Source organism: Anthonomus grandis, chromosome 7, assembly GCF_022605725.1.
Source record: "Anthonomus grandis grandis chromosome 7, icAntGran1.3, whole genome shotgun sequence".
Classification (NCBI taxonomy): domain Eukaryota; kingdom Metazoa; phylum Arthropoda; class Insecta; order Coleoptera; family Curculionidae; genus Anthonomus; species Anthonomus grandis.
This window is the reverse complement of record NC_065552.1, coordinates 15173760-15199636: the sequence shown is the minus strand read 5'-3', so window position 1 is coordinate 15199636 and position 25877 is coordinate 15173760. Positions and strand designations below refer to the sequence as shown.

At 32.3% G+C, this 25877-nt stretch overlaps 1 protein-coding gene across 4 annotated transcripts in view; it reads left to right on the top strand.

The window, feature by feature from the left end:
* Nucleotides 1-22734, top strand: part of LOC126738159 (kinesin-like protein CG14535) — an 871125-nt gene extending 848391 nt beyond the window's left edge. For 3 of the 4 annotated variants that reach the window (XM_050443347.1, XM_050443348.1, XM_050443349.1), the window contains 13 exons: nt 6663-6881; nt 7571-7738; nt 7802-7966; nt 8029-8226; nt 8932-9169; nt 9222-9341; nt 9496-9798; nt 9860-10022; nt 10079-10428; nt 10497-10721; nt 10789-11093; nt 11278-11609; nt 17716-22734. In XM_050443347.1, the coding sequence (XP_050299304.1) occupies nt 6663-6881; nt 7571-7738; nt 7802-7966; nt 8029-8226; nt 8932-9169; nt 9222-9341; nt 9496-9798; nt 9860-10022; nt 10079-10428; nt 10497-10721; nt 10789-11093; nt 11278-11609; nt 17716-17880 (2951 nt within the window). In that variant the 3' untranslated portion in view covers nt 17881-22734. The remainder of the gene's footprint in view (nt 1-6662; nt 6882-7570; nt 7739-7801; nt 7967-8028; nt 8227-8931; nt 9170-9221; nt 9342-9495; nt 9799-9859; nt 10023-10078; nt 10429-10496; nt 10722-10788; nt 11094-11277; nt 11610-17715) is intronic. The other variant, XM_050443350.1, reaches the window with a different exon arrangement.
* Nucleotides 22735-25877: the final 3143 nt, after the last annotated feature.

Here is a 25877-nt window from a genome sequence, read left to right as displayed (position 1 = left end):
AAATTCCGAAAGCATTTTTCTATCGACAAAAACAGATCAGAATATTTATTAATTAATTTAATTAATTGTTAATACAAATTAAAATTAATAAGTTGATAGTTTTTCTTAATAAAGGTAGTGAAAAACTTTTTATTACCTGATGTGTATTTCGACCTCTAAGATTTACGCGAGCTTGAAGACGCCTGTCCCCACACTGGCTATGAGATTAAAGATAAGCTGTTGTGGCATATTGTGAGGCATGAAAAAGTTCTTAAATAGTTCTAGGTGAGTTTTGCGTGCTGCCACTGCCCTGAAAGCATGTCCCAAGCATGTTTTGTCCCATACATCTCTGACGGCAGTGCAGGCGAATCCAACCGATTGAAGCCTTCCGCTCCCAGATACTTATTTACTACTCTCGATCATTCAGGTTGGACGTTATTATCCACAAAAATGAAAACCTCCACCAATATCTCCTCCTCAAAGTCTGACTTCGTGTATCTGTCCCTAGTCATTGGGCCTTGAATATGAATTACTTCTGTGCGAATATTAAACATAATACCAGCTCAGAACATAGCATTTTCTATTGCAAAGGGTAGTACAATGTAGAGACCAATACTTTAGTTCCCAAAGCATAATGCATATCTCTTTGATGTGCTGGTATTGCCATCGTTGAGTTTTTTTGGATGGTTAAATAAGTATAACGGTTGTGTTTTTGAAATGCCCTCTACCGCTTCTCGGTTTATAAGAAAAAGAATTATTCTGGAGATAACAAGTGCTTGCCATCACTTTGCCAAACCCCAACTCTACTAGCCACAAACCTTTGAGAGTAGTATTTTTCAAGTAAAACTACGATTCTATCACGGGTCAATTCTGTTTTAAGAACATGCTAAGTGAGGCCAGAGAACTTTTCTTATAAATATTTATTAATTGTAATAAATATGGTACCTTATTAATAAGTTTTCTTTAAAAGGCTATTATAGTGGCAATGTATGATATATAAGTATTTATATATGCCGAGACTATTCATTCCCAGGACTTGTTCCTTACAGGCCCTACCTGACCTTACACTCTGTGACGTATTCGATCTGCTGTTTGATGCTTTCAGTTTGGGACCACTCTGTATACCGGTTCTTCATATTTTGTCACTGGTTATCTGTTGTCCATTGATCGCGATATGCTACTAGTTTTCTAAAAGAGCACTCGCATTCTCAGGAGCCCCATACAGAACTTATAGAAGGAGAAAAGCCTGGAGGAATTTTGGAGCGAATTCGGATATTGGTGATCAACTTGTTCGGACCGTGATGGTGACTCATATAATTTTATTGCGACTGTTTACTTACCCCTTGCCACTTTTCCTTCGTAGGGCTTGATCTCGACGGAGTCGATTTCTTTTTGTTGGCCAGTATTTTGATTTCATTTAGTCATCTTGACGTTTTGTTTTTTGATATTCAGCGCTTGATTAATCTGTTCGCTTGGGTGTCAGATCAACTATGACCGAGTAAGTCGGATCACGTGATTCGGTCTTATTGATTGACATGAAGGCGCTGTAGTCTTGCAGCATTGCCAAGGAATACTTCAAAGTCCTACGGAATAGGATGTTTTATCACGCCATGTTTGGAACTGATTTTTATGAGCGTTCGCGATAGATTTTTGTGAGTGGTGTGATAGGTTCAGGTACGAGAAATCGGATATCTGTTGGTGTGTATATTTATGGGCTTGATTTAAATCAATATAAAATTCCTGGTGGCGTTGTAGTCTTTCTGATGACAGCGTCACGAGCATTTTCGGTAAGGCTTTGATGCCTGATTTCTGAAGCCTTCGGAGTTTATCTGACGTCCCCTTGGGGTGTTGACGGGGTATGATATCCTCCACGTGTGTTTTTGCCGACGATGCTAGCCAGCAGGGTTGAGCTGGAGCTATTGTCACTGCTCGTTCCTTTTGTAGGAAAAGTAAATTGTTAATTTTTTTACTATGGTTTTGTTTTGATAAGGAAGAGCAATAGAACTAGATTTCTGGTAGTTTTGTCGCCTCTGTAAAAGGGAGTTTCGGCTCGGCCATTTTAATTCAGTTGAGTTAGTGGTGCCGTAAAGTGCTTGAGCAGCATCAGGTAATTTTTGCCAAGTTAGTTTGGTTTATTATTGGTTTGGCTTCCAGCTAAGCAGAATCTCACCGGCACTGTTACTAGTAGTATTTCCCATTAGGTTTGATATGTTCCTGAGGGAAAATTCATACTCGTTTGTGGATTCGACGCACGTGCCCACTACTCATTATACTCACCAGTCTTAACATTGGCTTATAGGCCAAGAGCGTAGAGATCGCTGATTTATTGAGTTTCAGTTTCTTAGCTAGAGAAAAACCCTCTGTAAAAGTGAGCCTATAAATACTATATATAAATGGTTCTGGAATACTTATCACGGTTGTATTCTAATTTTTTTCTCGGTTTTCTTTCTACGTTTTAACTATTATCCTTGCGGTGTCGGTCGGTTCATTGACTTGCTGTGAGGTTTACTTCATAATTCAGTGGTTCAACCTATTAAGCCCTATCTCTACATTATCAAGTTTTGCTTCACAGTAGTTGAAAGTTTATTACACTCAAAAAAGTAAAGTGGCGATCCAAATTTTCTGACTGGCGATATTCTTGACACTGTTATCGTAAACTATCATTAAGTTATTATATTATACGTATCTATACTATATTATTTCCTTTAAATATATTATACTTATATCGCTTCCGTTATATACATTAACATATATTATTTTTACATTTACTGCATGTCATGGGCAAATGTAACAATGGGAGCTTTTATGACATCATAAGCTCACAGTAAATTAATTTATTGTAAACTTTATTAACATCGCCATTAATATTATTGTAATTATTTAGAGTAATTGTAATTATTTCAAACAATCAAGAGGATAGAATAATTTTTTTCTAGTTTTTTAAAAATGAAAATTGATAATCAAGGTAAGATAGAATTGCGGACGCTTAAGAATATTTTCGAATTAAAACATGGTGATGCAAAGTAGTAGTAGTAATGGTGAAGGGACAAGATCCGACGGGAAGACCTTTCCGCTACCCTTTCTAGTCTCCCTAAGCATGCCACCAGTCCCAATCAAGGAGAGCAGGTCTTCTCTGTTAAGGTCCTTTAGTTCCTCGCGTGGCAGGAAGGGAGTACCCATGATTCCTCTTCTAATCCTAGCTCATGTTTAGCATTCTTCTATAAAATGATATGCCGTTTCTTCCGCCACACCACACCTAGAGCACAGAGGGCTGGGCACCATGCCTAAAATATGCAGATGCAAGGTGATACAAAACTGTTATTTATGTATTAATTAAAAATGTAAAAATTAAAAATTTATAATTTATGTATATAAATTAGTGTGTGTTAGCAATGAGCCTAAACTGTGCTACTAGATAATACGAAAATAAGCACACTTAAATGTTTTTGCCCGAGGAAGGTTATAGGCATAGTTTTAATTCAGATTCGGCGTGCGATTTGCAATAACATTACTCTTATGATCATTCTCACACAGCGCCTTTATGTTTGCCGTGCTACTTATTCAAAGTCGATAATTTATCTGAAATATATCGTCTGCAAAATAAATTGCCAAGTTCAAGTAACTGAAGCTAATGTTTGCTGAAAAACTAAACTGTTTAACTAATGATTAATTTAAGGTAATTGGATATGCGTTGCATATTTATTTTTAGATTGTATTTTATCCACATAGTATTTTTACCCATAAACTGACAAAAATGCTAAAATGCAATTATGCGCTGTCGTCTAATATAAAATTTACACGTAGGAAATTGTCGCGAGTGTAATTTACGACAGTAATCGCTCTAAAAACGTTCCGAAACATAAAACAGGTAGTGCAAAGCGAAAATTAATGCCCTGCAGTACATATCACAAAAAGCTGGAGGCTCGTAAATAGAAAAGTATAAAGAAAGTTTTCGTGCAAAAAAACTTTTAACTTATGTTGCTGCTCGTCGCCCTTAATACGACGTCCTACAGCAGAATGATTTATGACCAATAAGGTTAAGTATATTTATCTTTATATCTTACTAAAAGTATTTATCAATAAGGAGTTCAATTTTCTATTTAAAGCTTGATGTCTAACTATTCAATCGTAAATTAAATCTTTTTTTCTTTACCCATTTAACAAAATTCGATTCACGTTTTACTCGAACGCATTTTTTTTACAGCTACTGTAAGACGTGAACGATCGGCCCGTGAACTTCACCTGATAGGTCATTCATCACTGGCTTTGTTTATATTTAATCTTTAACCCCCGCGATATGCGTGGCGTTTACAAATTCGAAAACGCCGTTAAAATGACAAGGTAGCGTGCTGACTTGGTCGCCCGAGAGAACTCAGGTTTCAAGAGTTTTGGGAGCATAAATGTACTATTTAAATTGATCAAAGTAGTATGATGTGAGTACATACAACAGATAATTCACTCATTAAGAATCTTAAATTTAAAAAAAAACTGTTTTACCAAATGTACTTTTTTAAAATATCTATAAGGAATTAAACGTACGTTTATCTGCGTTCCAAATCACAAAACATTTTACTATTAACAAATTTTATGTTTGATATGTATTTCGCTAATATAAGCTCTCGAGGTCTCCAGACTCAAATTCCTTAAATTTTTTTCTTTAGTGTCACCTTTTTACGACCGTTTAAGTTTAGTTAAAATGACCCCAGCAGAAACTGTGAAAGAATTACGAAATCGCATTGTCGCACTGTGAAACCATTACGCTTAGATAAAGGTACAGCTGGTGATGCACATTTTCAGTAACGGTAATAATTTATCTTGTACAGAGTGGCTGGTTAGTAAGCGTTCTGGCCCATCTTTGGAGAAAAATTTGTTTAAGTAAATGTTAAAAATATAAAAAAATGTATTATATTTACTTTGTAGTTATGAAGAGCATTAAATAGTACAATACAAAATGCAGATTAATATTTAAATTAACTTGATAAATCTAAACTAAATTTGATAGTTTATGCTGAAAAAGCCATGTTTTTTTTTTTTCTAAAAAATAGCGATGACAATGCGAAACCTACAGCATTAATATATAAAGTGGGTGATATTTTGCGCCAGAAAAGCATTTAGCATGCCGGCGTTCTGACGTAGGAATTTCACTGTTTATGTTTGGGTTAGTTTCTGTGTCATTAACCTACAATTCCTCCGTATTTTGGAATAAATTAAATGTTCTTTTGTTGCACAACATACTACACAGAGAGAAACACGAAAATTTTCTAAATAATATAGATTGAAAGTTTGAATTATTATTTTTAGTCAGATAATAAATTATTATTCGTATTAAATTAAGAAATATGTAAAATTTGGGTATTTTAAAATTAAACTTACTTGAGTATTGACAATGCAATTCATTCAGCGAGCTCCACCATATATACAGCAAGAGATTGAGAGTACCATGAAACAGAAATGTTTACGATTTACTGTACTGACCCATCTAATAAAGATTAAGTTTACTCACCGGGGAACCTCGGTCCCCTTGATTCAGTCATGCCAATAACCCTCAATATAGTTACTTTATGTTTGCTAATAATTTACATATATATCTTCTTTCTTCGACGACTAGCTAGGGTCCCCTAAAATAGTTAAGGCTACCCCAGACGCTCCACTGCCGCTAAGCAGTAAGCATCTCAACACTCGGAAACTAAGATAACATATACCGAGATCTTAGAATCCAAATGTGTCAATCGAGAAGACAAGTGAGGGCCCTCTATAACTCACAAGACCAACTCGAAGGAACTGCGCGCTCAGAGGGCATCGCTGTCGATTGCTACACAATCGACCACAACCTGGTAATACCTCGCTAAACAGCGACAAACTCTGGTATCCCATAAAACTCTAGTAATGGATTTATACAACAACAATATAAAATATTACTCACATGTCGACATGATTAACCTGTGCACAAAATAATCACAACCATTCTAATATCCACCTAGTGGACAAACACCATCACACCTGGTCAACTATGACCACTCTATATACATGGCTCTTTAGAAGCCGAAGTGCTAGCACTCACTGCCTCTTTTACTTTTTTGGGTCTCTCTCAATCTCTGCTTATTTTATTATTTATGTTTAGGGTATAGATTCTCAAGAATGTAAGATAATTCTCGGGCGATTGAGATACTTTTAAACGAATACAGGGTGTTTATAAAATATATGTTTATTAAATATAATTAATTACTTTAGGATATTTTACATTGACTTTTTTCTTATATCATATTTGACCTACTGTAGTTATTTATTATCTTAGATATTTAAGAACCTGTAGAAAACTCACATGTCCTCCCTGTTTATGGTACAAGTGGCTGAAATGCATAGTCTTAAAATAAATGAGTTTCTTGAATATATCTTTTCGTTGATGTGCCCCTCTTATTGAGTTTTTTTTACCCGTTTGGTTTGCTCTGTGTTTTATGCTTGTAAAAATAACTTTTTTTTCCTTTTTACAATTAAATAGCTAAATTTTTGTTCACTAGATGATGCTTTTTATTTATTTGGTTATTTAATACACAGTAACTGCAATTACATCCCTTTTTGTCCTCTACAGCTGGGACATAAACATAAATATTTAAAACATAGTAGATAAGATAAGTTCAAAAACCCACTACTTAAGACATTTTATAAGCAAATTTTTGTTTCAGACTCTGAACAATCTCCAGGAATGTACCTTAGAGATGACCCGCTTTTTGGCAATCAACCTCCTCACTGCGAGCTTAGGGTGCCATCTGCAGAAAAAGCCGCACACTACTTAGATGCTGCTATAGATGGAAGAACACCTTCATCGAGAGATGATTCTCGGGACTCGCACCTTTTATTTACACTACATGTTTACCAATATAGTGTTGCTGGAAAAGGAGGAGGTAAGAACTTATTTACTAAAGTAATATAACTCAAAACCTTTTTAAAATAATTTTCCATATTAAGTTATAAAACTCTCGCATCCATACTTTTCACTTTAAACCTGAGTTTGAAAATTGCAAAATAAAATTTCCTCGAAAGCAAAATCCAGTATATCAGATTGAGACAGTTCTTGCCCGAGGCTTTTCAGGCAAAAGCGGAGAGATGCCATACCCTATACGAGGACAATCTTTCAGATTAAAAAAGCGACTGGAAAGAATAAGTTTTTAGGAAGTCCGCGAGGGAGGGACGAGATAAGGAGACGCAATTATAATAAATTCGTTCGCGCCAGCGCAGTCCCAGGACATCTTTATTCTCAACGGTGAAAAATGTATTTGCATAAATTTGCTTTTAATTTGAAACTGAGTTTTGGAAAATTCTTATTTCCTGATAAGCAAATGGTAATATCTTTTAAAACCATATTTAAAGAATGCACAGATAAGTGATTAGCTATAGCCTCTTGCTTATTTCTGACCGTAATCAAGATATCATTTTTATCAAAAAAACTGGTTTTAGTAAAATATAATCTAAATTAAAAATAATATTTTATTATGATCTATCTATATGTTCTTCCACAACTAGGTTCTTACTGAATATCTTAAAATAATCAAACTGAGTCACTAAAATAACATTTTTCATTTATTATTTATAGTTGCCGGAGGAAGATCAAGGCTTCACCTTATTGACCTGGGAAACTCAGAACGAGGTAAAGCGAGTGGAGGCATACCTTTATCCGGCGTAGGAAATATTCTGTTAGCAATTTTTAATGGCCAAAAGCATTTGCCTTACAAAGAACATAAACTAACCCATCTTCTAAAAGGTAAGAGAGTACTAGCAAGCGCAAGAGTATGGAGCAGAGTATTCATATTATTGGTTTTTACAGACTGTCTCAGTTCCTTAACCTGTCATGCTGCCATGATAGTTCACGTCTCGCCGTTTGCACAAAATTATGCCGAAACACTAACTACCGTACAACTTGCTTCGAGGATTCATAGGATGCGCAGAAGAAAAATTAAATTTGTCTCCACTGCAACTGGAAATGGCTCAGGTAAATAAATTAGCAATAAAATTCTTAAAGACATCATGTGCAATAAATATTAATTTTGTTAGGTGGTTCATCAGGTGAAGAACAAACTCGTACAACAGGGACCAGTAGTGAACCCGATCCATCTAGTAGTGACTTATCGGCTGATACAGTAATTTACGTTGGTAGGGCTGACGATGCTACAGATGGAGAACACCCTCCTGTTTATATACCTAGTTTGAATTCTGGAGATAATCGATGTTCAATGAGCAAAGCACTAAGAGGTATATTTTTTGTATAGTAAATATGATTTTAATAAAAAAATTAAATAAAATTTTATCATTATTTCTCAAGAAATTAATTAAGTTTTGCTATTAAATCATATTTTATCATGTTTCGGTTTGAAAACATGGTTTTATTCAAATTTACTAAAACATAAAAACTGACATGAAAATACGGACACGTAATTTTTTTATAAGCAATGGTTTATATGGAATTTATATGGAGCAATCTTATAAAAATAATTATACTTATCGGGCACATAAATCCTAACAATAATAATTACTTAGAATTAAACTTACACATACTTAAAATTGTGTTTTTATAGAGACATTTTTAACTTGCAATACTTCAAATGTGGGTATAGTATAAGTGACATAAAAGTGAACCTTATCAATTTTTTAGAATTCTGTCAGGTTACGCTTACAAAGTTCTTAACATTTTATACTCTATAGATAATAGTAGTAGAAGTAAATGAATGGTCTTAAACGCATACACTTCAATACTTTGAAACAAATATACTGTTAGAACGTATATTTGTTTTAAAGTATTGTTGTAACTAGTTATGGTTTCTAAATTAAAATCTCAATCTTAATCTCTCAAAATTTATAGGATTATTCGTGTTTTAATATATTATTCCATTTAATATAAGAAATAATAGACATTAAAAGTATACCTGCGAACATTTAATGTAAAAATTGTGTTTGTAGGTTCATCAGCAGAGCAGCGTCCCATAAAATCATCTCCAAAACTAGATCGTGACATGCCAGAAAAATCGTCCACCTACCGTCCAATAAAAACTCCGTGTCAGAGTGCCAAGACATCGCCGGCGCATACTAGTACGTCAAAGGGATCACCCAGTAGGATACCATCAATTAAAAAACCCATAGAAACCGCGAAACATTCTGTAAATGGCGCTAGTGATGAACAGTGGATTGACGGACCCAGGTACCCGTAAGTTAATCATGTTACGAGCTATTTATGACTTATACATTTTTAGGATATCTAAAAGTAAAGTTGCTGAAGCACGGCATTTGGTTAAAGAACCTTGTCATATTAAAAAACGGGAAACTTGGATCGATGGTCCCATGCAAGGTACAGCGCACGAGGCATCGCAGGGGTTAGTAAATATTTCTATGTTTTTTTTTCAATATAATGTAACAATAATTTAAGCAATTTAGTGTATATCTAAATATTTTTTTAATCATATTTTTATTCTTATTTTTTTAATTCCAAATCTTTTAAAGGTTTCATATTCACATACTAAATTTTAGGTATGGTTACATGGACTCACATAAAAAACATATGATCCGTAAATGGGTCGAACACCAGACATTTCAGATCCAAAAATCTAAATATCAGCCTGGATCTTCTCCTGCAGCTCATCCCAGAAATCAGCAAGAAGCGTCAAGCTCTTCACGACATGGAAGAGGAGATAACAAAGAACTTACTCAGTTTAAAACGTGTTCATCCGAAAATGTCCATGAGGATGAAGCTGTATTTAAGCCAATCAGTTCTGGTAAAAAAAATGAGATTGTTGAAGAAAGTGTTATAAGAACTGGGTTAAAGCTTAATAGGTTAGTGACAAATTTATTATTTTAAGAGGGCAATAAGTATATTTTTATATAATAATTCTAGAGCAGAAAATTCAATCCTCGAGGCAGATACTCCAACAGACGACCAACAGAAAAAGTCCGAAAGTGATGATGAAGAAGAACCAGAATTCCCACCAGCTTTGCCTATCATACAACCTTTAAGTTCGCGTGAAGTGTCTTTGGAGAGCTTGGATATGATTTTAAAGGTAATTTATTTATTTCTAGAAGTAGAGCAATATCATATATTCATGGTTGCTTCTAGGAACGAATGCTTTCTAATGCTGAGTACAACAAAAGTTACCAACAACAAAATTTTAATGACCAAAAGGACCAAATAAGTAACCAGGATGAAGAGGATGAAGTTCTTGAAATTATTGAGGTTGAAGAACCCTTAGAGCCCGTACCAATGATGGACAGTTGCCTACAGGTCACTGAAGAAGATATTGCACTTTGTATGGGCTTGTCTGAAAATCCACTGCCCGAGGTAGACCAAGAAAATCCTTTGGATCATCCCCTAAGGATATTAAGTCAAGAAAATTTGACTGTAGTTTCTACTTTTACGGATTCAATGAGTGTTTTTACAGATCTGGAGAGGATATTGCCTAGGCATAGGTATGTTTTTAAAAACTAATTAATATTTCAATTATTATCAATATTAGGTTTAAAAAAATTTTTTTTAGGTATGAAAGGTATTATGATGACTATGAAGATCCAGACAATCCTTATCCGCGAACTAATGGAAACCTTTCGTATGATGATACTACAAGAAGGAAATTCGACCAACTGGCAAGATTACACGAGCTTTACAGTAATAGACTGGCCAAAGCCACGGTTGGAAACTCCGAAACTTTTCAATCTCAAGAAAGTAGTCATCATGAAGGAAGTCACCCAAAGTTACTAACGAGGTACATTCATACAATTTACGATTTGTTAGCAATATTTTTAAATATTTCCTTTTTTTGAAAATATCAGATGCGAGAGTCTTACTTTAAATGACATGCTTTACGGTGGCATGCAGCAAGATATACCAGACAATAGTAGTATCTACTCAGAACCAGCCTATGTTCAAGAAAAGTTCTGCGAGAATTGTAGAAGTAGCATAAGCAGGCCCAACACGGTTCAGAATTGGTACGAAAATAGTTTTCTAAGTGCCAGTACTCAAGATTTAAGCCGACCTTGTGATGTTAGGAGTGGTAGATTTCATCAAGGACGAAATTATTGTCATAGCAAGTTAACTAATAGGGAGACTAATCTGGCTTTTTTAAGGCATCCCGACGGTAAGATTAAGATTTTTCATTATTTTGTTATTTTGAGGGGTTTGAAATTAATTGTAAACTCATTATTAATTTTTTACTACATGCTTACTTATAGTAAAAAATATAATAATTAGATATTTTTTTTTATTACTAAATGCAGTTTATAATATCAGTTACAATAGATAATGAAGCTCTATATTTTCAGGTGCATCGAACCCAAATTTACTCAAAGAGACAGCGTCTAGAAGTGCGCTGTCAGGTGCACCGTCGAGTACCGATCCGCAATACCAAAAAAATACAGCTTCTATGAATTCAGGACCCTCGATAACCTCACAGCCACAGACAGCTCATATACCACCTCCTAGTTCGTTGCCGTCCACCGAAAGGGTCAATCGGGCGATTCTAAGTCTCGAAACTGGATTGAAACTTACTCAAAAAATTGAGGAGTACGATTCTGGACATGACTCTACGCCAAGAACTTCAAAACATAGTCCGGCTGCTATTTCCCGAAGAGCTGAAAGTGGCTACGATTCCGTGGTAAGTTGCGAATATAAGAAGTAATATTATATTATCCTACTTGGCCAAACCAATCTCCAGCCTTAAGTAATCATTGAGATTAATTGTATTAAAGAAATATGAAGCTACCATCACAATCATAGAAGTTATAATTTAAGACATTAACAAAAATATAAATATAAAAAGGCATCAAAATAATCAAGTAGGGAATATAAAATGCATTCAATACGTCATAAATTCAATGGTATTTTTGACATTTTCACACTATAGGATAGCTATTTGACATACCAAAATATGACGTCATATTTGTTATTACGAGATACGATAGCTCACTTTTCGCTGGTACGTCAACCGTTTTATTTTTTTGGGCACTGTTGATAAGACATTTTAACGCTGCTTACTCCTAATGCTTTGATATTTGAGGATGTGTTTTTGTTTTTTCAAAGGGCTTTAAAACGTAAAATAAGTTTTTTTATGTATGAATATGGAATTGGTGTAGGTATTAAGCATATTTGAGCTAAAAATCCTAATAATTTCTGGCCTTTCAGACTTTTCTTATCTGCTTTTTTTTGTTTCCATATGTGTTAAAAAAATTTTAGGGAGCATATAACAAACACATCTAAGTGAAAAATATGATTCTAAAAAGATCCTCCTTCGGATTTTACCATAATGTAAATTTTAAAAAATTAAACATATATATTTTTTAACCATCTATACAATCATAATAAAATTATATGTACCGACATCTATCACTTGTTGAAACTGCGGGAAATAAGAGCACAACGGAGATTCGATTTTACATTACAATCCAGAAAACTAGTTTTGCAATGAATGTACATGTGTAAAAAATTCTTATGAACTTTAAATAGAGAAAATTCATTGTGAAAATAGAAAATTAAGTGAAAAACTTTTGGAATTAGAAGAAAAGTCTAAGCTGTCAAGTTCTGAATTTCAAGTACGATATAGATCGACTTAATAGCAAGATTATGGAAAAGGACGAACAAATGAAGAGATTAAGAAGAAAGACATTAGATTATTAAGACGATGTATTTGTAACAAAAAATAATTTTGAAATAGAATCACAGAAAATTTTTAACATTAAAAAGAAAATTTATGAGCAAGAAAATACAATAAAACCTTTTAAAAACCAAGTTTTAAACAGATTTTCTTAAAAGACAAACTGAAGATGGGGGGAAATAAAATAATATTTTTAATGAAAGTCACGTATGTAGTGAGAACCTAAAGACTAAACTTTTTAGTTCAGTGTTAATAATTAAAGACTACTCGGAGAAAATTTTAATTAAAAAAGAAAATTTTACTTGAAACAAGAGATGAGCGAAATCAAAGAGGAATGCGGTAATATGATAGGGAGACTTAACTTATATAACTAACTGTTTCAACTAAAGAAGATGTTCAGCACAAAAGTAAGTTGCAAACCCTGAACATTAAAACAGCGCAAATAGTGGGGGTAGTAAAAATAACAAGAATAGCAGTAGAATTACTCATGATGGGGATAAACATAGCAATAGAAATAACAATAACTGTAGGGCTAACATAAATTACAACAATATTAAATATAAAAAACATAAAGACCCTAAACATAAAAACAGTATTCTTGTATTAACGGACGAATATAGGAAATATTTTTATCCTTATTATGAAAATCAGTTTTCTTTAAATTATAATATACACTATACAGGTTGTCTGCAAACCTAATGCAACATTTCACGGAATTTTATTGTAAATGACCAACAATCTTCTATTTCTGAGTTGACAATGAGTGACTTCGTGGTTGTGTTGGCTGGCGTTAATAATTTTGATATTGATGTTAAGTGATATAACCCTACGGCCTACTGTATGTATTTCTACGCTAACCTTATTATATGTACAGCACCAGCTAAATACAGGACATATTTTTCTTATAAAAATATAGACTTTATTAATAATAGAATTATGAGTGTGGTGACAGATCTTAGACAGTATGCAACAAAAATAAATTTCTTGGACTTATATGACAAATTTAGATATTAAGACTACTACAACAAAGGTATATCGCTAAACAGTAAAGAAGATCGCAATTTTCATTAAAAAAAAAATATATAATTTTATAGATTTTTGTTTTACTTCTCTAAAAAAAAATAATATTCAGACTACTACTGGAAAATATAAAGATTCCTCTGATGAACAAATTGAAATTAGCTCTTAGATTAACAAACCCCTTCTGAATATATCGGGTGGAGGGTGCACATCTACAAATTATCTACCACCTTACCCCCCAGAAGAGATGACCTAGAAAATAACGTAGAATTAATAATCATGCTTCAAAATATAACATCCGTAACTATTAATCCGTTTTATTTTTCTGTAGAGAAAATTCACCCATGAAGGCACTCTAATTTTGTCAAAGTAATCAATACATTTTACAAACTTCAATAAATTTAATGAAATGTGTGAAGAGGTTGCTTTGATTTTTCAATATCCTTTTGTGGAAATTCAAATTTTTATGTCATCTGTTTATATCGTCTCCATCACCTAAAATAAATGACTTTAAATAAACTTGACACTATATTGTGCGAAATTTCTTCTAATGCTAAATGGTTATTGCAGGTGGTAATTTAATATTGATTTTTGTAATGAAAACCAGATACACTCTACAATGCTCAAAAATATGCAAAACAGCTTATGGGTTAGTAATGCATATGGATTTACCTACAAGAATTTCTAATAGCACTGCGTCAACCATTGACGACTACATTTGCTGAAACATTGAGAAAGTTGAGTGAGTGTAAAGTGCTTAGATTACATACTTTGAAAAATACAAAATTAGATTACATACTTCGAAAAACTTACAGAAAGATAGCTAAAGTATCATAAACGAGTTTTCATAATACCATTATGACTTACCATAATATACTAAGTTTTAAATACGATATAAAAAATATAAAAGTTGGAAATAATCCTCTTGACAATAAATCTAAAATAAAATTTTTAGGAGTTCACATTGACAGTCAACTGCGTTTTGAAGACAATCTTTTTAAATTAAGCAAAAACTTTCTGCAGGATGTTTTGCAATTAAGTGTGTAAGCTTGGAGTTGGGAGTTGAAATGGCTAGGACAGTATATTTTTCTCTTTTTGAATACCATCTCAGGTATGGCATCGCTAGAGACAATCCTATAGACAGAATTTTAAAATATTTCGAATTTTGACTCTCGCTTCGATATACATACTTGACACAGCTAGTCTTGTTTATCAACACTGCAATCATAAAATAAACAATAACAACAGAGCCAATCTTCAAACTAAACAAGAATTTACTGTTCTCTTACCGATACCGTTGATTAAATATTTGATTAATATTGAATCAAGATTGAATATTTGACCCAAATATTCAATCAAGGCCGATGCCGGAAAGTGCTCTTACTCACAAATCATTTATATTCGAGGAAAGAAAAATATTTCATCATCTTCGTGAGAATATTAGATGTGCAGTCTATGTCAAGCAGTTTAGAGGAAAATTAAAAATATGTACTTTACCAAATTTTGATCTATGATCTGTCTTTTAAATGTTGTATCTAATTGTGCTTATCCAAATTCTACAAGTTTTAATTTCAATGTAGTTTTAGTTTGTGGTATAATAACAAATAGATTGTTACGATTTAATCATTAGCCTGCTTTTGTTGATAGAAAACCTTATATTTCCTAACAATAAAGTATATCTTATAATATTTTATCACATATTATGGAAAACAAAATATTAGCTCTTATAACAAAAACAGAAATGCTACCTATTTCTTAAAATAAATCTGTCTTCTTATAGTGAATAAATTAATAATGACCAGATATTACACAAATACATATGTACAACTTAATACACATGTTTTTTCATTATTTTTTTAACAAGAGCAAATAAAAACAGAATATATATTTTATTTTATAACAATATAAATCTTTTATAAAATATAATATAAATTTTTTAAAGTCTCAGTTTTAATAGGCTTTTTTGTAAAAAAATAAGAAACAGGAATCTTGTACGGTTTGCTTAGGCCCCTTACCATAAAAACCAAAGCATGATTTGCCTGATTAGGAATCCTACGAAATCCTCAAAACCAAAGATTCTTTACTTTTTCATAAAAAATCCCAGAAATTAAAGAAGTTTCATCAAACATAAGAGCACAGCAGGGGTCTAGATCACTCATAGACTCCGCCTGTACGATTAGCTTAGCTCAAGAATAGGGACATGCAAAGGGAATATTAGAAAGTACTGATTCAAGAGTGCAAGCTAATGGTAATTCGAAAAAATGTGTTAAGTACTACACTTACAGTCTGGCACGACGTTTAAAATGTAGAAAGCGAAAAGTTTGTGAGTTTATAAATTCCTTTGTTATCATTATACAGCGATTTTGAAGATGTAACATGAGCTCTTTCATTTCTGAGAAGAAATTTAAGCCTAGATAACTTATACACATGACAGACCTATGTAAGGTTATCCTTGACATTCCTGCCATGACAATAATGCCCCTATTATTCTCAAGTAGAAGAATTTGTCACTATGACCCGTATTATTTTTTAAATAGGCGCAATCAAAGTTGGAGGATATTGGCGTACTATCAAAATTCACAATGTCTGAAGCAAGGTCTGAAAAAATGGTGAATTATAATCTTGATTATTGAAGATTTTTGTTCATGAAATGAACTTAAGAGTTTATTTAATAAAGCTGTTCTCTCTTAACATCAATGAATACAGCTTGAGATACACCTTGGGACTGAGTTGCAAATACGACTTTTTGCATTAGAGTCCTTTGAGTAATTATGCTCACTTTGCATTTGATTTTTATGTGATGTCCATGGTACAGCATCCCATCTAAGTCGCACAGGATTATCAGGGTTGTTAAATTTGGAACCAGAAATGTACTTTAATGAAATTCGATAATTGGTAACATTTTTGCTGGGACTTACATGACAGATCTCCCTCTAAGATTTTTGTAAGGATTGATTCGACGAAAATATTAAAAGTTTATGATTTCTGTAACTGGCTGGGCAATTACTAATATACATAAAAACTAGTGCAAGGATATTTGTATAAATATCTTAACCTAGATGAAAACAAGGAAATGGAAATGCCCGACTAAAAATTCCCATTCTAAAAATTGAGAACTATGACATAGATATGTCCAAAATAGGATTAAAACTGTAATTATACCTTGGAAAATAATAATACATCCAAAATTCACCTCAACTTGATTAAAAAACACTTAGGTATATCATCATTGAAAATGTACCTGTTCTCTGCTCTGTGTAGTTGCACGATGGTTGGATGCATCAGGCATTTAAGCAAATTTTCGTTGGTAGCACTGGGAGTTAAATAGGTTGAGTGGTAACAGGCGTTTAAAGGGTTTGAAACTGGATCATTCACTTATAGCGAAATCTATTGGGGGAAAAAATGTAGCACGAGTGCGGAACCAGGCCAAAATTTACAAGCCATTGGTGTAATTAGTGCAGCTTTGTGTAATCCAAGAGGGGCACCAAGGTGGCACTTTTTGCCCTGAGTGCAGCCAGTTCCACACGACCTTCCACAGCTCGTGCGGAACTGGCTGCACTAGCTATGTGGGGTCGTGCGGCTCTAGTTCTTATCTCGTAAGTAGAAAACATGGCGATTATTATGTGGGGAACTTGATAAATAATTGCATATAAGCAAAACTAAATTTTAAGGGAAGGTAATGTAAAACATAACCTGAACTAACAACAACCAATTTTTGAATTTTTTCCTCGAGGCTAAATCCAATAACCATTGGCAATCTAACAGCGCGGTTTTTTACCTGAACCGAACCAGTGTTGGTGCTGCCCTAGTGACACATTTTTTTTTCCAATGGAATTCGCTATTATGACATTTTAGATTGCCTTCAGATTGGAACAGTAAAGCAACTTTCACACTATGAGATATTAAGGGGGCTTCACAATAATACTAACTGTTAACGCCATATGTTAGCGAACAATAAAAAATAAAAATATTACTGTTTTAACTTATTTTGCTTAATATTAGCTTTGCCTTTTACATATCTTTTACCAAGTCATTTAGTATTTTCCCTATATATAAAAATTATAATTTAGCAATGGATTTTTAATTTTAGGTCAGAGATAGTGAGAGCAGTTCCATAGACTCTGAACCAACCCGTTTCTCACATGTAAATCGACGAGGGAAATGTAAGCACAAACACGAAAAAAGCTTTTGTTCCTGGTTTCTAAATCCTTTTACCTGTAAATATATTGACGAACCCCCTGAGACTCATTTTTAGAATTAAGCCGATTTTTATAGCCAATTATGTAATTATTTTAATTCTGTGTTATAAAACTAAAATAATATAAAATTGTATCATACTCTCAAAGAATTTGTTAAAAGAATCTGTCTTTTATACCCACTGCTATTAAAAACTATCATAGACTTTTTACAAATGTATTTATATACTAGTTAACATCTAATCAAGAAAATTATGAATTTAAAAAGCTTCCCTATATTTGTAATTTCTCTATAACCTCTTTTATATTAATTCTGACTCTATTTTTATAAAATGTGTATTCCCAAAACGAATCTGTTTATGATCTCAGGACTCGGTAGACTGTATACGCTTGTTGCACCTATAAATAATACTCATTTTTTTACTCCCTTACTTGTACAAAATATTCAATAATATACAAACTCTTTCTTTGATACAATGCCAAGACCATATTATACAATTAAGTATAAGCAGATAAAAACTATGTATACTCTTCTGTCTATAATTAATTATTAAGCGATATTCTTCAAATATTTTGTTACCTTCAATACATATGTCCATTATATAGAAAATACAGGGGCTCGCTAAAAATTGTGTTCAACGAGGTAATTTTAATTCTTGAATAAAATGGAAGTAATATCTTTTAAACGCCATTTTTGCCTATTAATGTTGTAGCAAAATGTCTTATATATGTATATCTTAGGTCGAAAATCAGGCAAATATTTTTGCCTCTTTTCTTCTTATATTTTGGGACTTAACTCTATTATAGCTTGCGAAGCTCTACAATGAAAAAAACTATTAACTTTAGGTGGCTCATTTTTTTATATAATCAAGTGTTATATTTATCAAATATTACGAACAAGTGGCTTGAATCTCTTTAGCATCCTAAAACTAGTTTTTGCTCCAATATACCAGATCTAACTAATTTGTTAAAACTTCTTTTTTGCAACAAATTGAAACGCGATTTTATTTTGTTTCTTATCACTATGTAATAATTGCTTAGAGGTCTTTTAATTCACGTTTATTTATAATAATTTTACAAATTTCATAACTTATAATACTCTTCCTTTTAAAAAAACAACTAAATAAGGCAAGAGTGATTAAATGACTTTTAATTTTCCTATTTTAATTGGCACTTAACAGAACTTATTAGGAGATCTGAGCAGTATCGTTGCTCTTTGCTCCGTATAGAGATATACGTACTATAGGTAGCGCTTGCTTCCAGTAGGGGTAATTTTAGTAAAGTACTATTAAGCTAGAAGAATTTATTCACCACGTCCATATACCTGCCAACTATTGTGTTTTAACTTGTGAATGCATAAAGAAATAAAATATAGCATGAGAGCCGTAACTAAGTAAGTTAAAACTTTACAAACACGGGTTTATGTCGCTTTTCTGGAAAATCATATTTTGTGTCTTAATTAAATTAAAAACTATATAACACATTATAACACACTTTTAGTTTTATTTTATTAAAACATTTATTTTTTATGCGAAGTGTTCGCAGACTTTTAAGTACAGATCAGAGAACATAGAACCCTCCTACTACGAGGACATCATTTGCAATATGCACATATGGCTTTAAAATTTTGCGCCACCTGTAACTAAGAAAATGAACGATGATTTTTCTACCGGGATGGTGGAGGCGCCGTCTATTATTATAACGATTTTTATTCAAACTTCTTGGCGGATTACGTTAATTTTTATATGAAATCCTGACTTATATATTTACATATAATACTTAAAATGAATAAAATGGAAGTAATATCTTTTAAACGCCATTTTTGCCTATTAATGTTGTAGCAAAATGTCTTATATATGTATATCTTAGGTCGAAAATCAGGCAAATATTTTTGCCTCTTTTCTTCTTATATTTTGGGACTTAACTCTATTATAGCTTGCGAAGCTCTACAATGAAAAAAACTATTAACTTTAGGTGGCTCATTTTTTTATATAATCAAGTGTTATATTTATCAAATATTACGAACAAGTGGCTTGAATCTCTTTAGCATCCTAAAACTAGTTTTTGCTCCAATATACCAGATCTAACTAATTTGTTAAAACTTCTTTTTTGCAACAAATTGAAACGCGATTTTATTTTGTTTCTTATCACTATGTAATAATTGCTTAGAGGTCTTTTAATTCACGTTTATTTATAATAATTTTACAAATTTCATAACTTATAATACTCTTCCTTTTAAAAAAACAACTAAATAAGGCAAGAGTGATTAAATGACTTTTAATTTTCCTATTTTAATTGGCACTTAACAGAACTTATTAGGAGATCTGAGCAGTATCGTTGCTCTTTGCTCCGTATAGAGATATACGTACTATAGGTAGCGCTTGCTTCCAGTAGGGGTAATTTTAGTAAAGTACTATTAAGCTAGAAGAATTTATTCACCACGTCCATATACCTGCCAACTATTGTGTTTTAACTTGTGAATGCATAAAGAAATAAAATATAGCATGAGAGCCGTAACTAAGTAAGTTAAAACTTTACAAACACGGGTTTATGTCGCTTTTCTGGAAAATCATATTTTGTGTCTTAATTAAATTAAAAACTATATAACACATTATAACACACTTTTAGTTTTATTTTATTAAAACATTTATTTTTTATGCGAAGTGTTCGCAGACTTTTAAGTACAGATCAGAGAACATAGAACCCTCCTACTACGAGGACATCATTTGCAATATGCACATATGGCTTTAAAATTTTGCGCCACCTGTAACTAAGAAAATGAACGATGATTTTTCTACCGGGATGGTGGAGGCGCCGTCTATTATTATAACGATTTTTATTCAAACTTCTTGGCGGATTACGTTAATTTTTATATGAAATCCTGACTTATATATTTACATATAATACTTATTCTAGTATCTGAGCTATCATTTAAGATCAAATTAAATGGAAATATGCTATATCTTAAGAAATGGGTGATTTTTGTTTCGTGATTTTCAAGATCATCAATATCTATAATAAATATTGCTTAATTAAACCAAATAATTTTTAACTTTAGAAAACAGGATCTGTTTTAGGAAACAGATTAAATTAAAAGAAAAAAAAGCAAACAGAAAAAATACTCAAAATTCATATAAAGTGATTTTCTAAGAGAACTAATAATATTAGTTTATATTTCTTGTCTTCTTTCCTTACCTCACTTAAATATGTATCCACTATTGCCATTATTAAAACAAAATTACAATATGATTTGAAGCAACTGGCTGACCACGATTAAAATGGGTTTTCAGTACGGGAAATTTATTAAATATCTAGTTTAATTTCTGCACAATTCAGCACACAGCTCTGACAAGTTATTTAGCCATCAATGATAGTTTTGTTATAAATAGTAATGTTTATAAATAGTATACTACATTCACGTATTCGTGAACCAAAAACACGAAATATACATAGAAGTAGAAGAAAAAAATATGGTCAAAAACAACAACATCATGAAAAACACTTTAGCGTATAGCGCAACCTGGGAATAAAATAATGTTCTAAAAATCTCATGGGAAGGATATGTTCTGTGGTACACTAAGCGTGCACTCATCGATGACGCATCTACTCAGACACACTCATTTATTTTTGTGAAGAAACAGCATAATAAGTCCGTTTATCTATATATAATGGCAAAAACAATTGCTTTGGATTAATTTGAGAAAATAAAATAATATATTAGTTATTGGTAGGAATCGCCAAAAAATACTTCCTTTCGATTATAGGCAAATGAGGTTTCCATAAAACTTTCTCCATATTGGCCAATATATATAAGGTATTTTTTAATGGACACTATTTATAATATGCACCATAAAAGGTCTACAGACGCATCATTTTCACTGCAGAACATAAACTGAAATGGATAGTGCCAATTAAAGTCAGAATCCTCATAATTATGTACTTGGGCTGGCAATAGTCTTGGCCTGCATTATGGATGTATTTTTTTGTCCGCCTTGATGCACACCATCCTCTCGGTTCTGGAATTTAGCATTTATAATTTTAGAAAGTTCAACAGTTTGCCTTTGTCCTAGTTGATAGGGCAGATAAGCTCTAAGCCCTACAGTTTTACCTGCAAGTGTTAATATTATTTCGTTTAGAAAAAGTATTCATTAGAATTCATATTAAATTAGTATGAGTATAAATAATATTGTGATTGATCAAGGAATTAGTTGATAATATTACTATTTGAAATGGGGTCTATTCAGATAGGTCTCTAATTATTTCACATTCGATCCACACCTTGCTTCTCATCTGAAGATAAGACAACTTAATATCTTCGTTCATATGGCTTATTTTGTTTCGTATCGAGTTCAGTTACTAGTATTTTTTTGAGTTCTCTGATGACAATCTTTCTTTTGAAATATTTAGCTGTTCTCTTACATCTTACTCATTGTACTATTCTGTAAACACTATTAGGGAATATTAGTCATAATCCTGGCAGCTTTTAATAAACTTTTTAAGTCCTTATACATTAAAAAAATTTATGGCCAATGGTTTTTTAAACAGAAATAACCTTGATAATTAAATATAAGCCTAAATATAGGCTGAAACATCGGCATTCCTTTCGAAACAAACTCAGTTTTATTTGAAATTCTAAGCCTGCTACATTTTTTGTCCATTTAACACTTAAGGCGCTAAACTTTATTAATTATATAATTCAATAAAATGCAGTGTTACACTGAACATAAAATTAGGTTTTATCAAAAAATGCAATTTAAATTATAAGATATCGGCAACATTATTTGTCTGTCCAATAGGTTCTATGATTTTACATTTTACATAGTATGGTCAAAAAAATTATATTTTATTCTTTAAAAAATCTATATGCTCACTACCAAAAAGCTGCATGAATTCCATTCTACTTTTAACACAAGAGAAATATAAATTTGCATATCAAATTTTGTTCTTCCTTTATAGGCTTCCTTAAGGTCAGGTGTAAAGATTATTTAAATTTTGTAAGGATTGTTTATTCTACTACTTGTGAGACTGATTGTATTATTTTTTATACCTATAATGCAGGGTATAAAAAATAAATTATTAAAAGTATTTAAAAGTAATTAAAATCAAGACTTTGCTTGTAATACACAGATATTGTTTGATTTTAGCTGAATGTCACCTTATTGTTTAATACTCTCTTATTTAAAATGTTTTATGAATGTAAGCTGTGTAGGAAGTTTTTTTGTATTATAACGCATTATATATTCTATAAAAATAATATACAGTAATTTGTGATATTATAATATGTACCATTATCGTGTAAAGTAGTTTTTGTAGCCCTCTTATATACATACTTAGAGTAGTGTCAATGTTTTTTTTATATTGTATATTACATATAGTAGTTTTATATAATTAAAAATTGTTTTTTTATTGTATGTAATAATCATTCTTATTACGGCTTTATCGACTTTGGGTCTGTCCATGTAATTAGTGTAAAAAACGTGTTTCTATTTATGTTTTCTTTTATTTAATTATATATTGTTAAACTGATATCTTTTTGTAAAATAGCTGTTAGATAAAATATTGCAGTTACTGTATTTGCCATGTAATAAAAATAAATTATATTTATTGTGTTTTATTTCATCCATATTAAACATGTAACTAATCATGTAACAATAACGTAACAATAACTAATTTTTAAAAAGATTGCGGACAATTAACGTCTATGTTCGATCGCACAAAAAAATTATATATGCATGTTTAAAGCAGACTTCGGGCCAAAAAAACGCTTTCTGTAATCGTAGACTGAAGGAAATCAAGCAACTAACCTCAAAAAGGGATGAAAATGTGTCTGAAAGTTTTAAGACATTCGTAAATGAGTACAACAGAGTAGTGAAAAAAAATTGTAAAAAGTTGGTCGAAGAAAGGTTGAAAAGAAACGAATCTCTGGATAAAAAAATAGGTAAAGAAACGGAAAAGGCGAAAAAAATTAAAATAAAACCAGATGACAGAGCGCAAAATGATATAATTATATTTTTTGTTTTGAACCGCTTCAGAAGAAATACATTTCAAAACATTAAAGCGATTTAGCGAGTAAAGACCTTACGATTAGCGAGTAAACGCTTTACGCGGTTGTCTTCCGATGTCTTAAGCTTTACCTCAATATATTTTTGGGTTCGGATGATGTCATATCTAACATCTGTCAGATTCTAAATGGGCAGCCCCAGGCAGTGCGGGATTTGTACATTATTTCTTTTCAACTACTTGCTTACGTTCTAGACAATACGTACATTCTAGCATATCTTTCTAGAGTGCTGGGTGCTCATCAACTTAAAATATTCATTTATTTATCACAGTATGTAATAATTATCCCAAATTTCTCATTCTCAGAGCTTTTTAACACAGAAAAATTTTATAAGAGAGAAACTAAATAAATTAAAAAATGTAATGCTTCCCAACTCAACAAAATATAAAAAATGTGACATCAATTTTTTATTGTTTTTACAGCAGCCCTTATGACACATATCGAGTTGATTAGCGATCTTGAGACTCGGGAAACTGCTAACAAAGACTTAAAGCATCTTATTCGCTGACGTCATGACTTCGCTCGAATGACATGTCTGAAAGACGCTTATAGGCGTTTGTTCGTCAAAATATGGCTTAAAATAGCAAATTTAAAAATCCGTCTGAAAAAAGAGAAATTTCACATCAAATTAACAATAACAATACTGACAATTAGAATCAAAATAACATAATTAATCAAGTATTTTTTGCTGATGATGACGACGAAGGAGACTGGGGGGAGAAGTTTGTACAGTATTGCCTATGCTGGGTGGCCCAAATCCTACATGGCAAGTTTGCTATCTCCACAATGCTATTCTCGGACTGATGTTTGCGCAGTAGCGTATTACGCAACGTTCGTCTGGCATATGTAAATAAATAAATATCTATTTACATATGCCATATGACGATGAGACGCATGCGAGCGTGGGGAAAACGAACTGGTTCGTGTAGATTGAATCCAAAACGATGCATAGGGCAAGCATAGAAAATATCTCTCCACCTCGCAGTTTCCTTGATGATGATGATGCAGAAAAGAAAAAAACTAATAAACAGTTACCTGCAAGAAAATAGTGCCTTGAAGTGCCAAATAAAGGTCAAGCTCAGAGACATGAATAGAATCAAGAAGATTTAACATGTAGTAAACTATTAAGGCTGCAACCAGAAAGAAAACCCTTTTGAATAATGTCTTTGTGAGTGCAAATAAGGATGTTTATCAGTTCGAGGTATTAGATCTTGACATATCTCATCGTTTAGGTAAAACAGTTAGTATTTCTGTCTTTGTCAGAGACAAACGTTTTTTGAAACAAAAAAAAAACGTAAAAAAAGTAAACGTGAAATGCTTGCAGGTATTTTAAATAAAACATATGTCAGAAGTTATTCAAAAAATCATTATATTATAAGATCAAAAAATGGTAAGGGATGATTCATTCAGGAGCTGCGAGCTATGAGGGAGCATTTACGATTACCATAAAGTCAATAAAGAATCCCACTTTAGGTAAAAATGTGGCGTCTATAATTTGTAATCGTCAATTTATTGTATTATGTGTAAAACCTTTTAACGGTAGTACCGCGTGTCGTGTCCAAGCCCTTAGCAAAATAGCTTGGTAAGTCTATACACGTATAAGCTCTTCGGGGATTTGTGCTTACCAGACAAGCCTAACTCTAAGGAATTTGAAGAGTTAAACAAAGTACCGACAGAACATTTCAGTCCCAAGGTAGTTACGTGGAAAAAACGAAGAACATTTCAAGAAGCCAGGCAGGCAATGGAGGAATCGGTTTAAGAGTATTTTACGCGTTTGAAAAACCTTGCAGCAAATTGTCAGTACGGTAACAATTTAGATCTAATTCTTAAAAAAAAATTACAGGCTTAAGACCAGGACCTTACTGGAGCGACTATATGAGGAATCAGACAGCAATCTATCATAGAAAATTTTGACACTGACCATGTCAAAAGATTCCATAAACCTGGCGAAAAATTTTAATTTCATTGGATCCCAAGATTCTTTTCAAGCTCAAC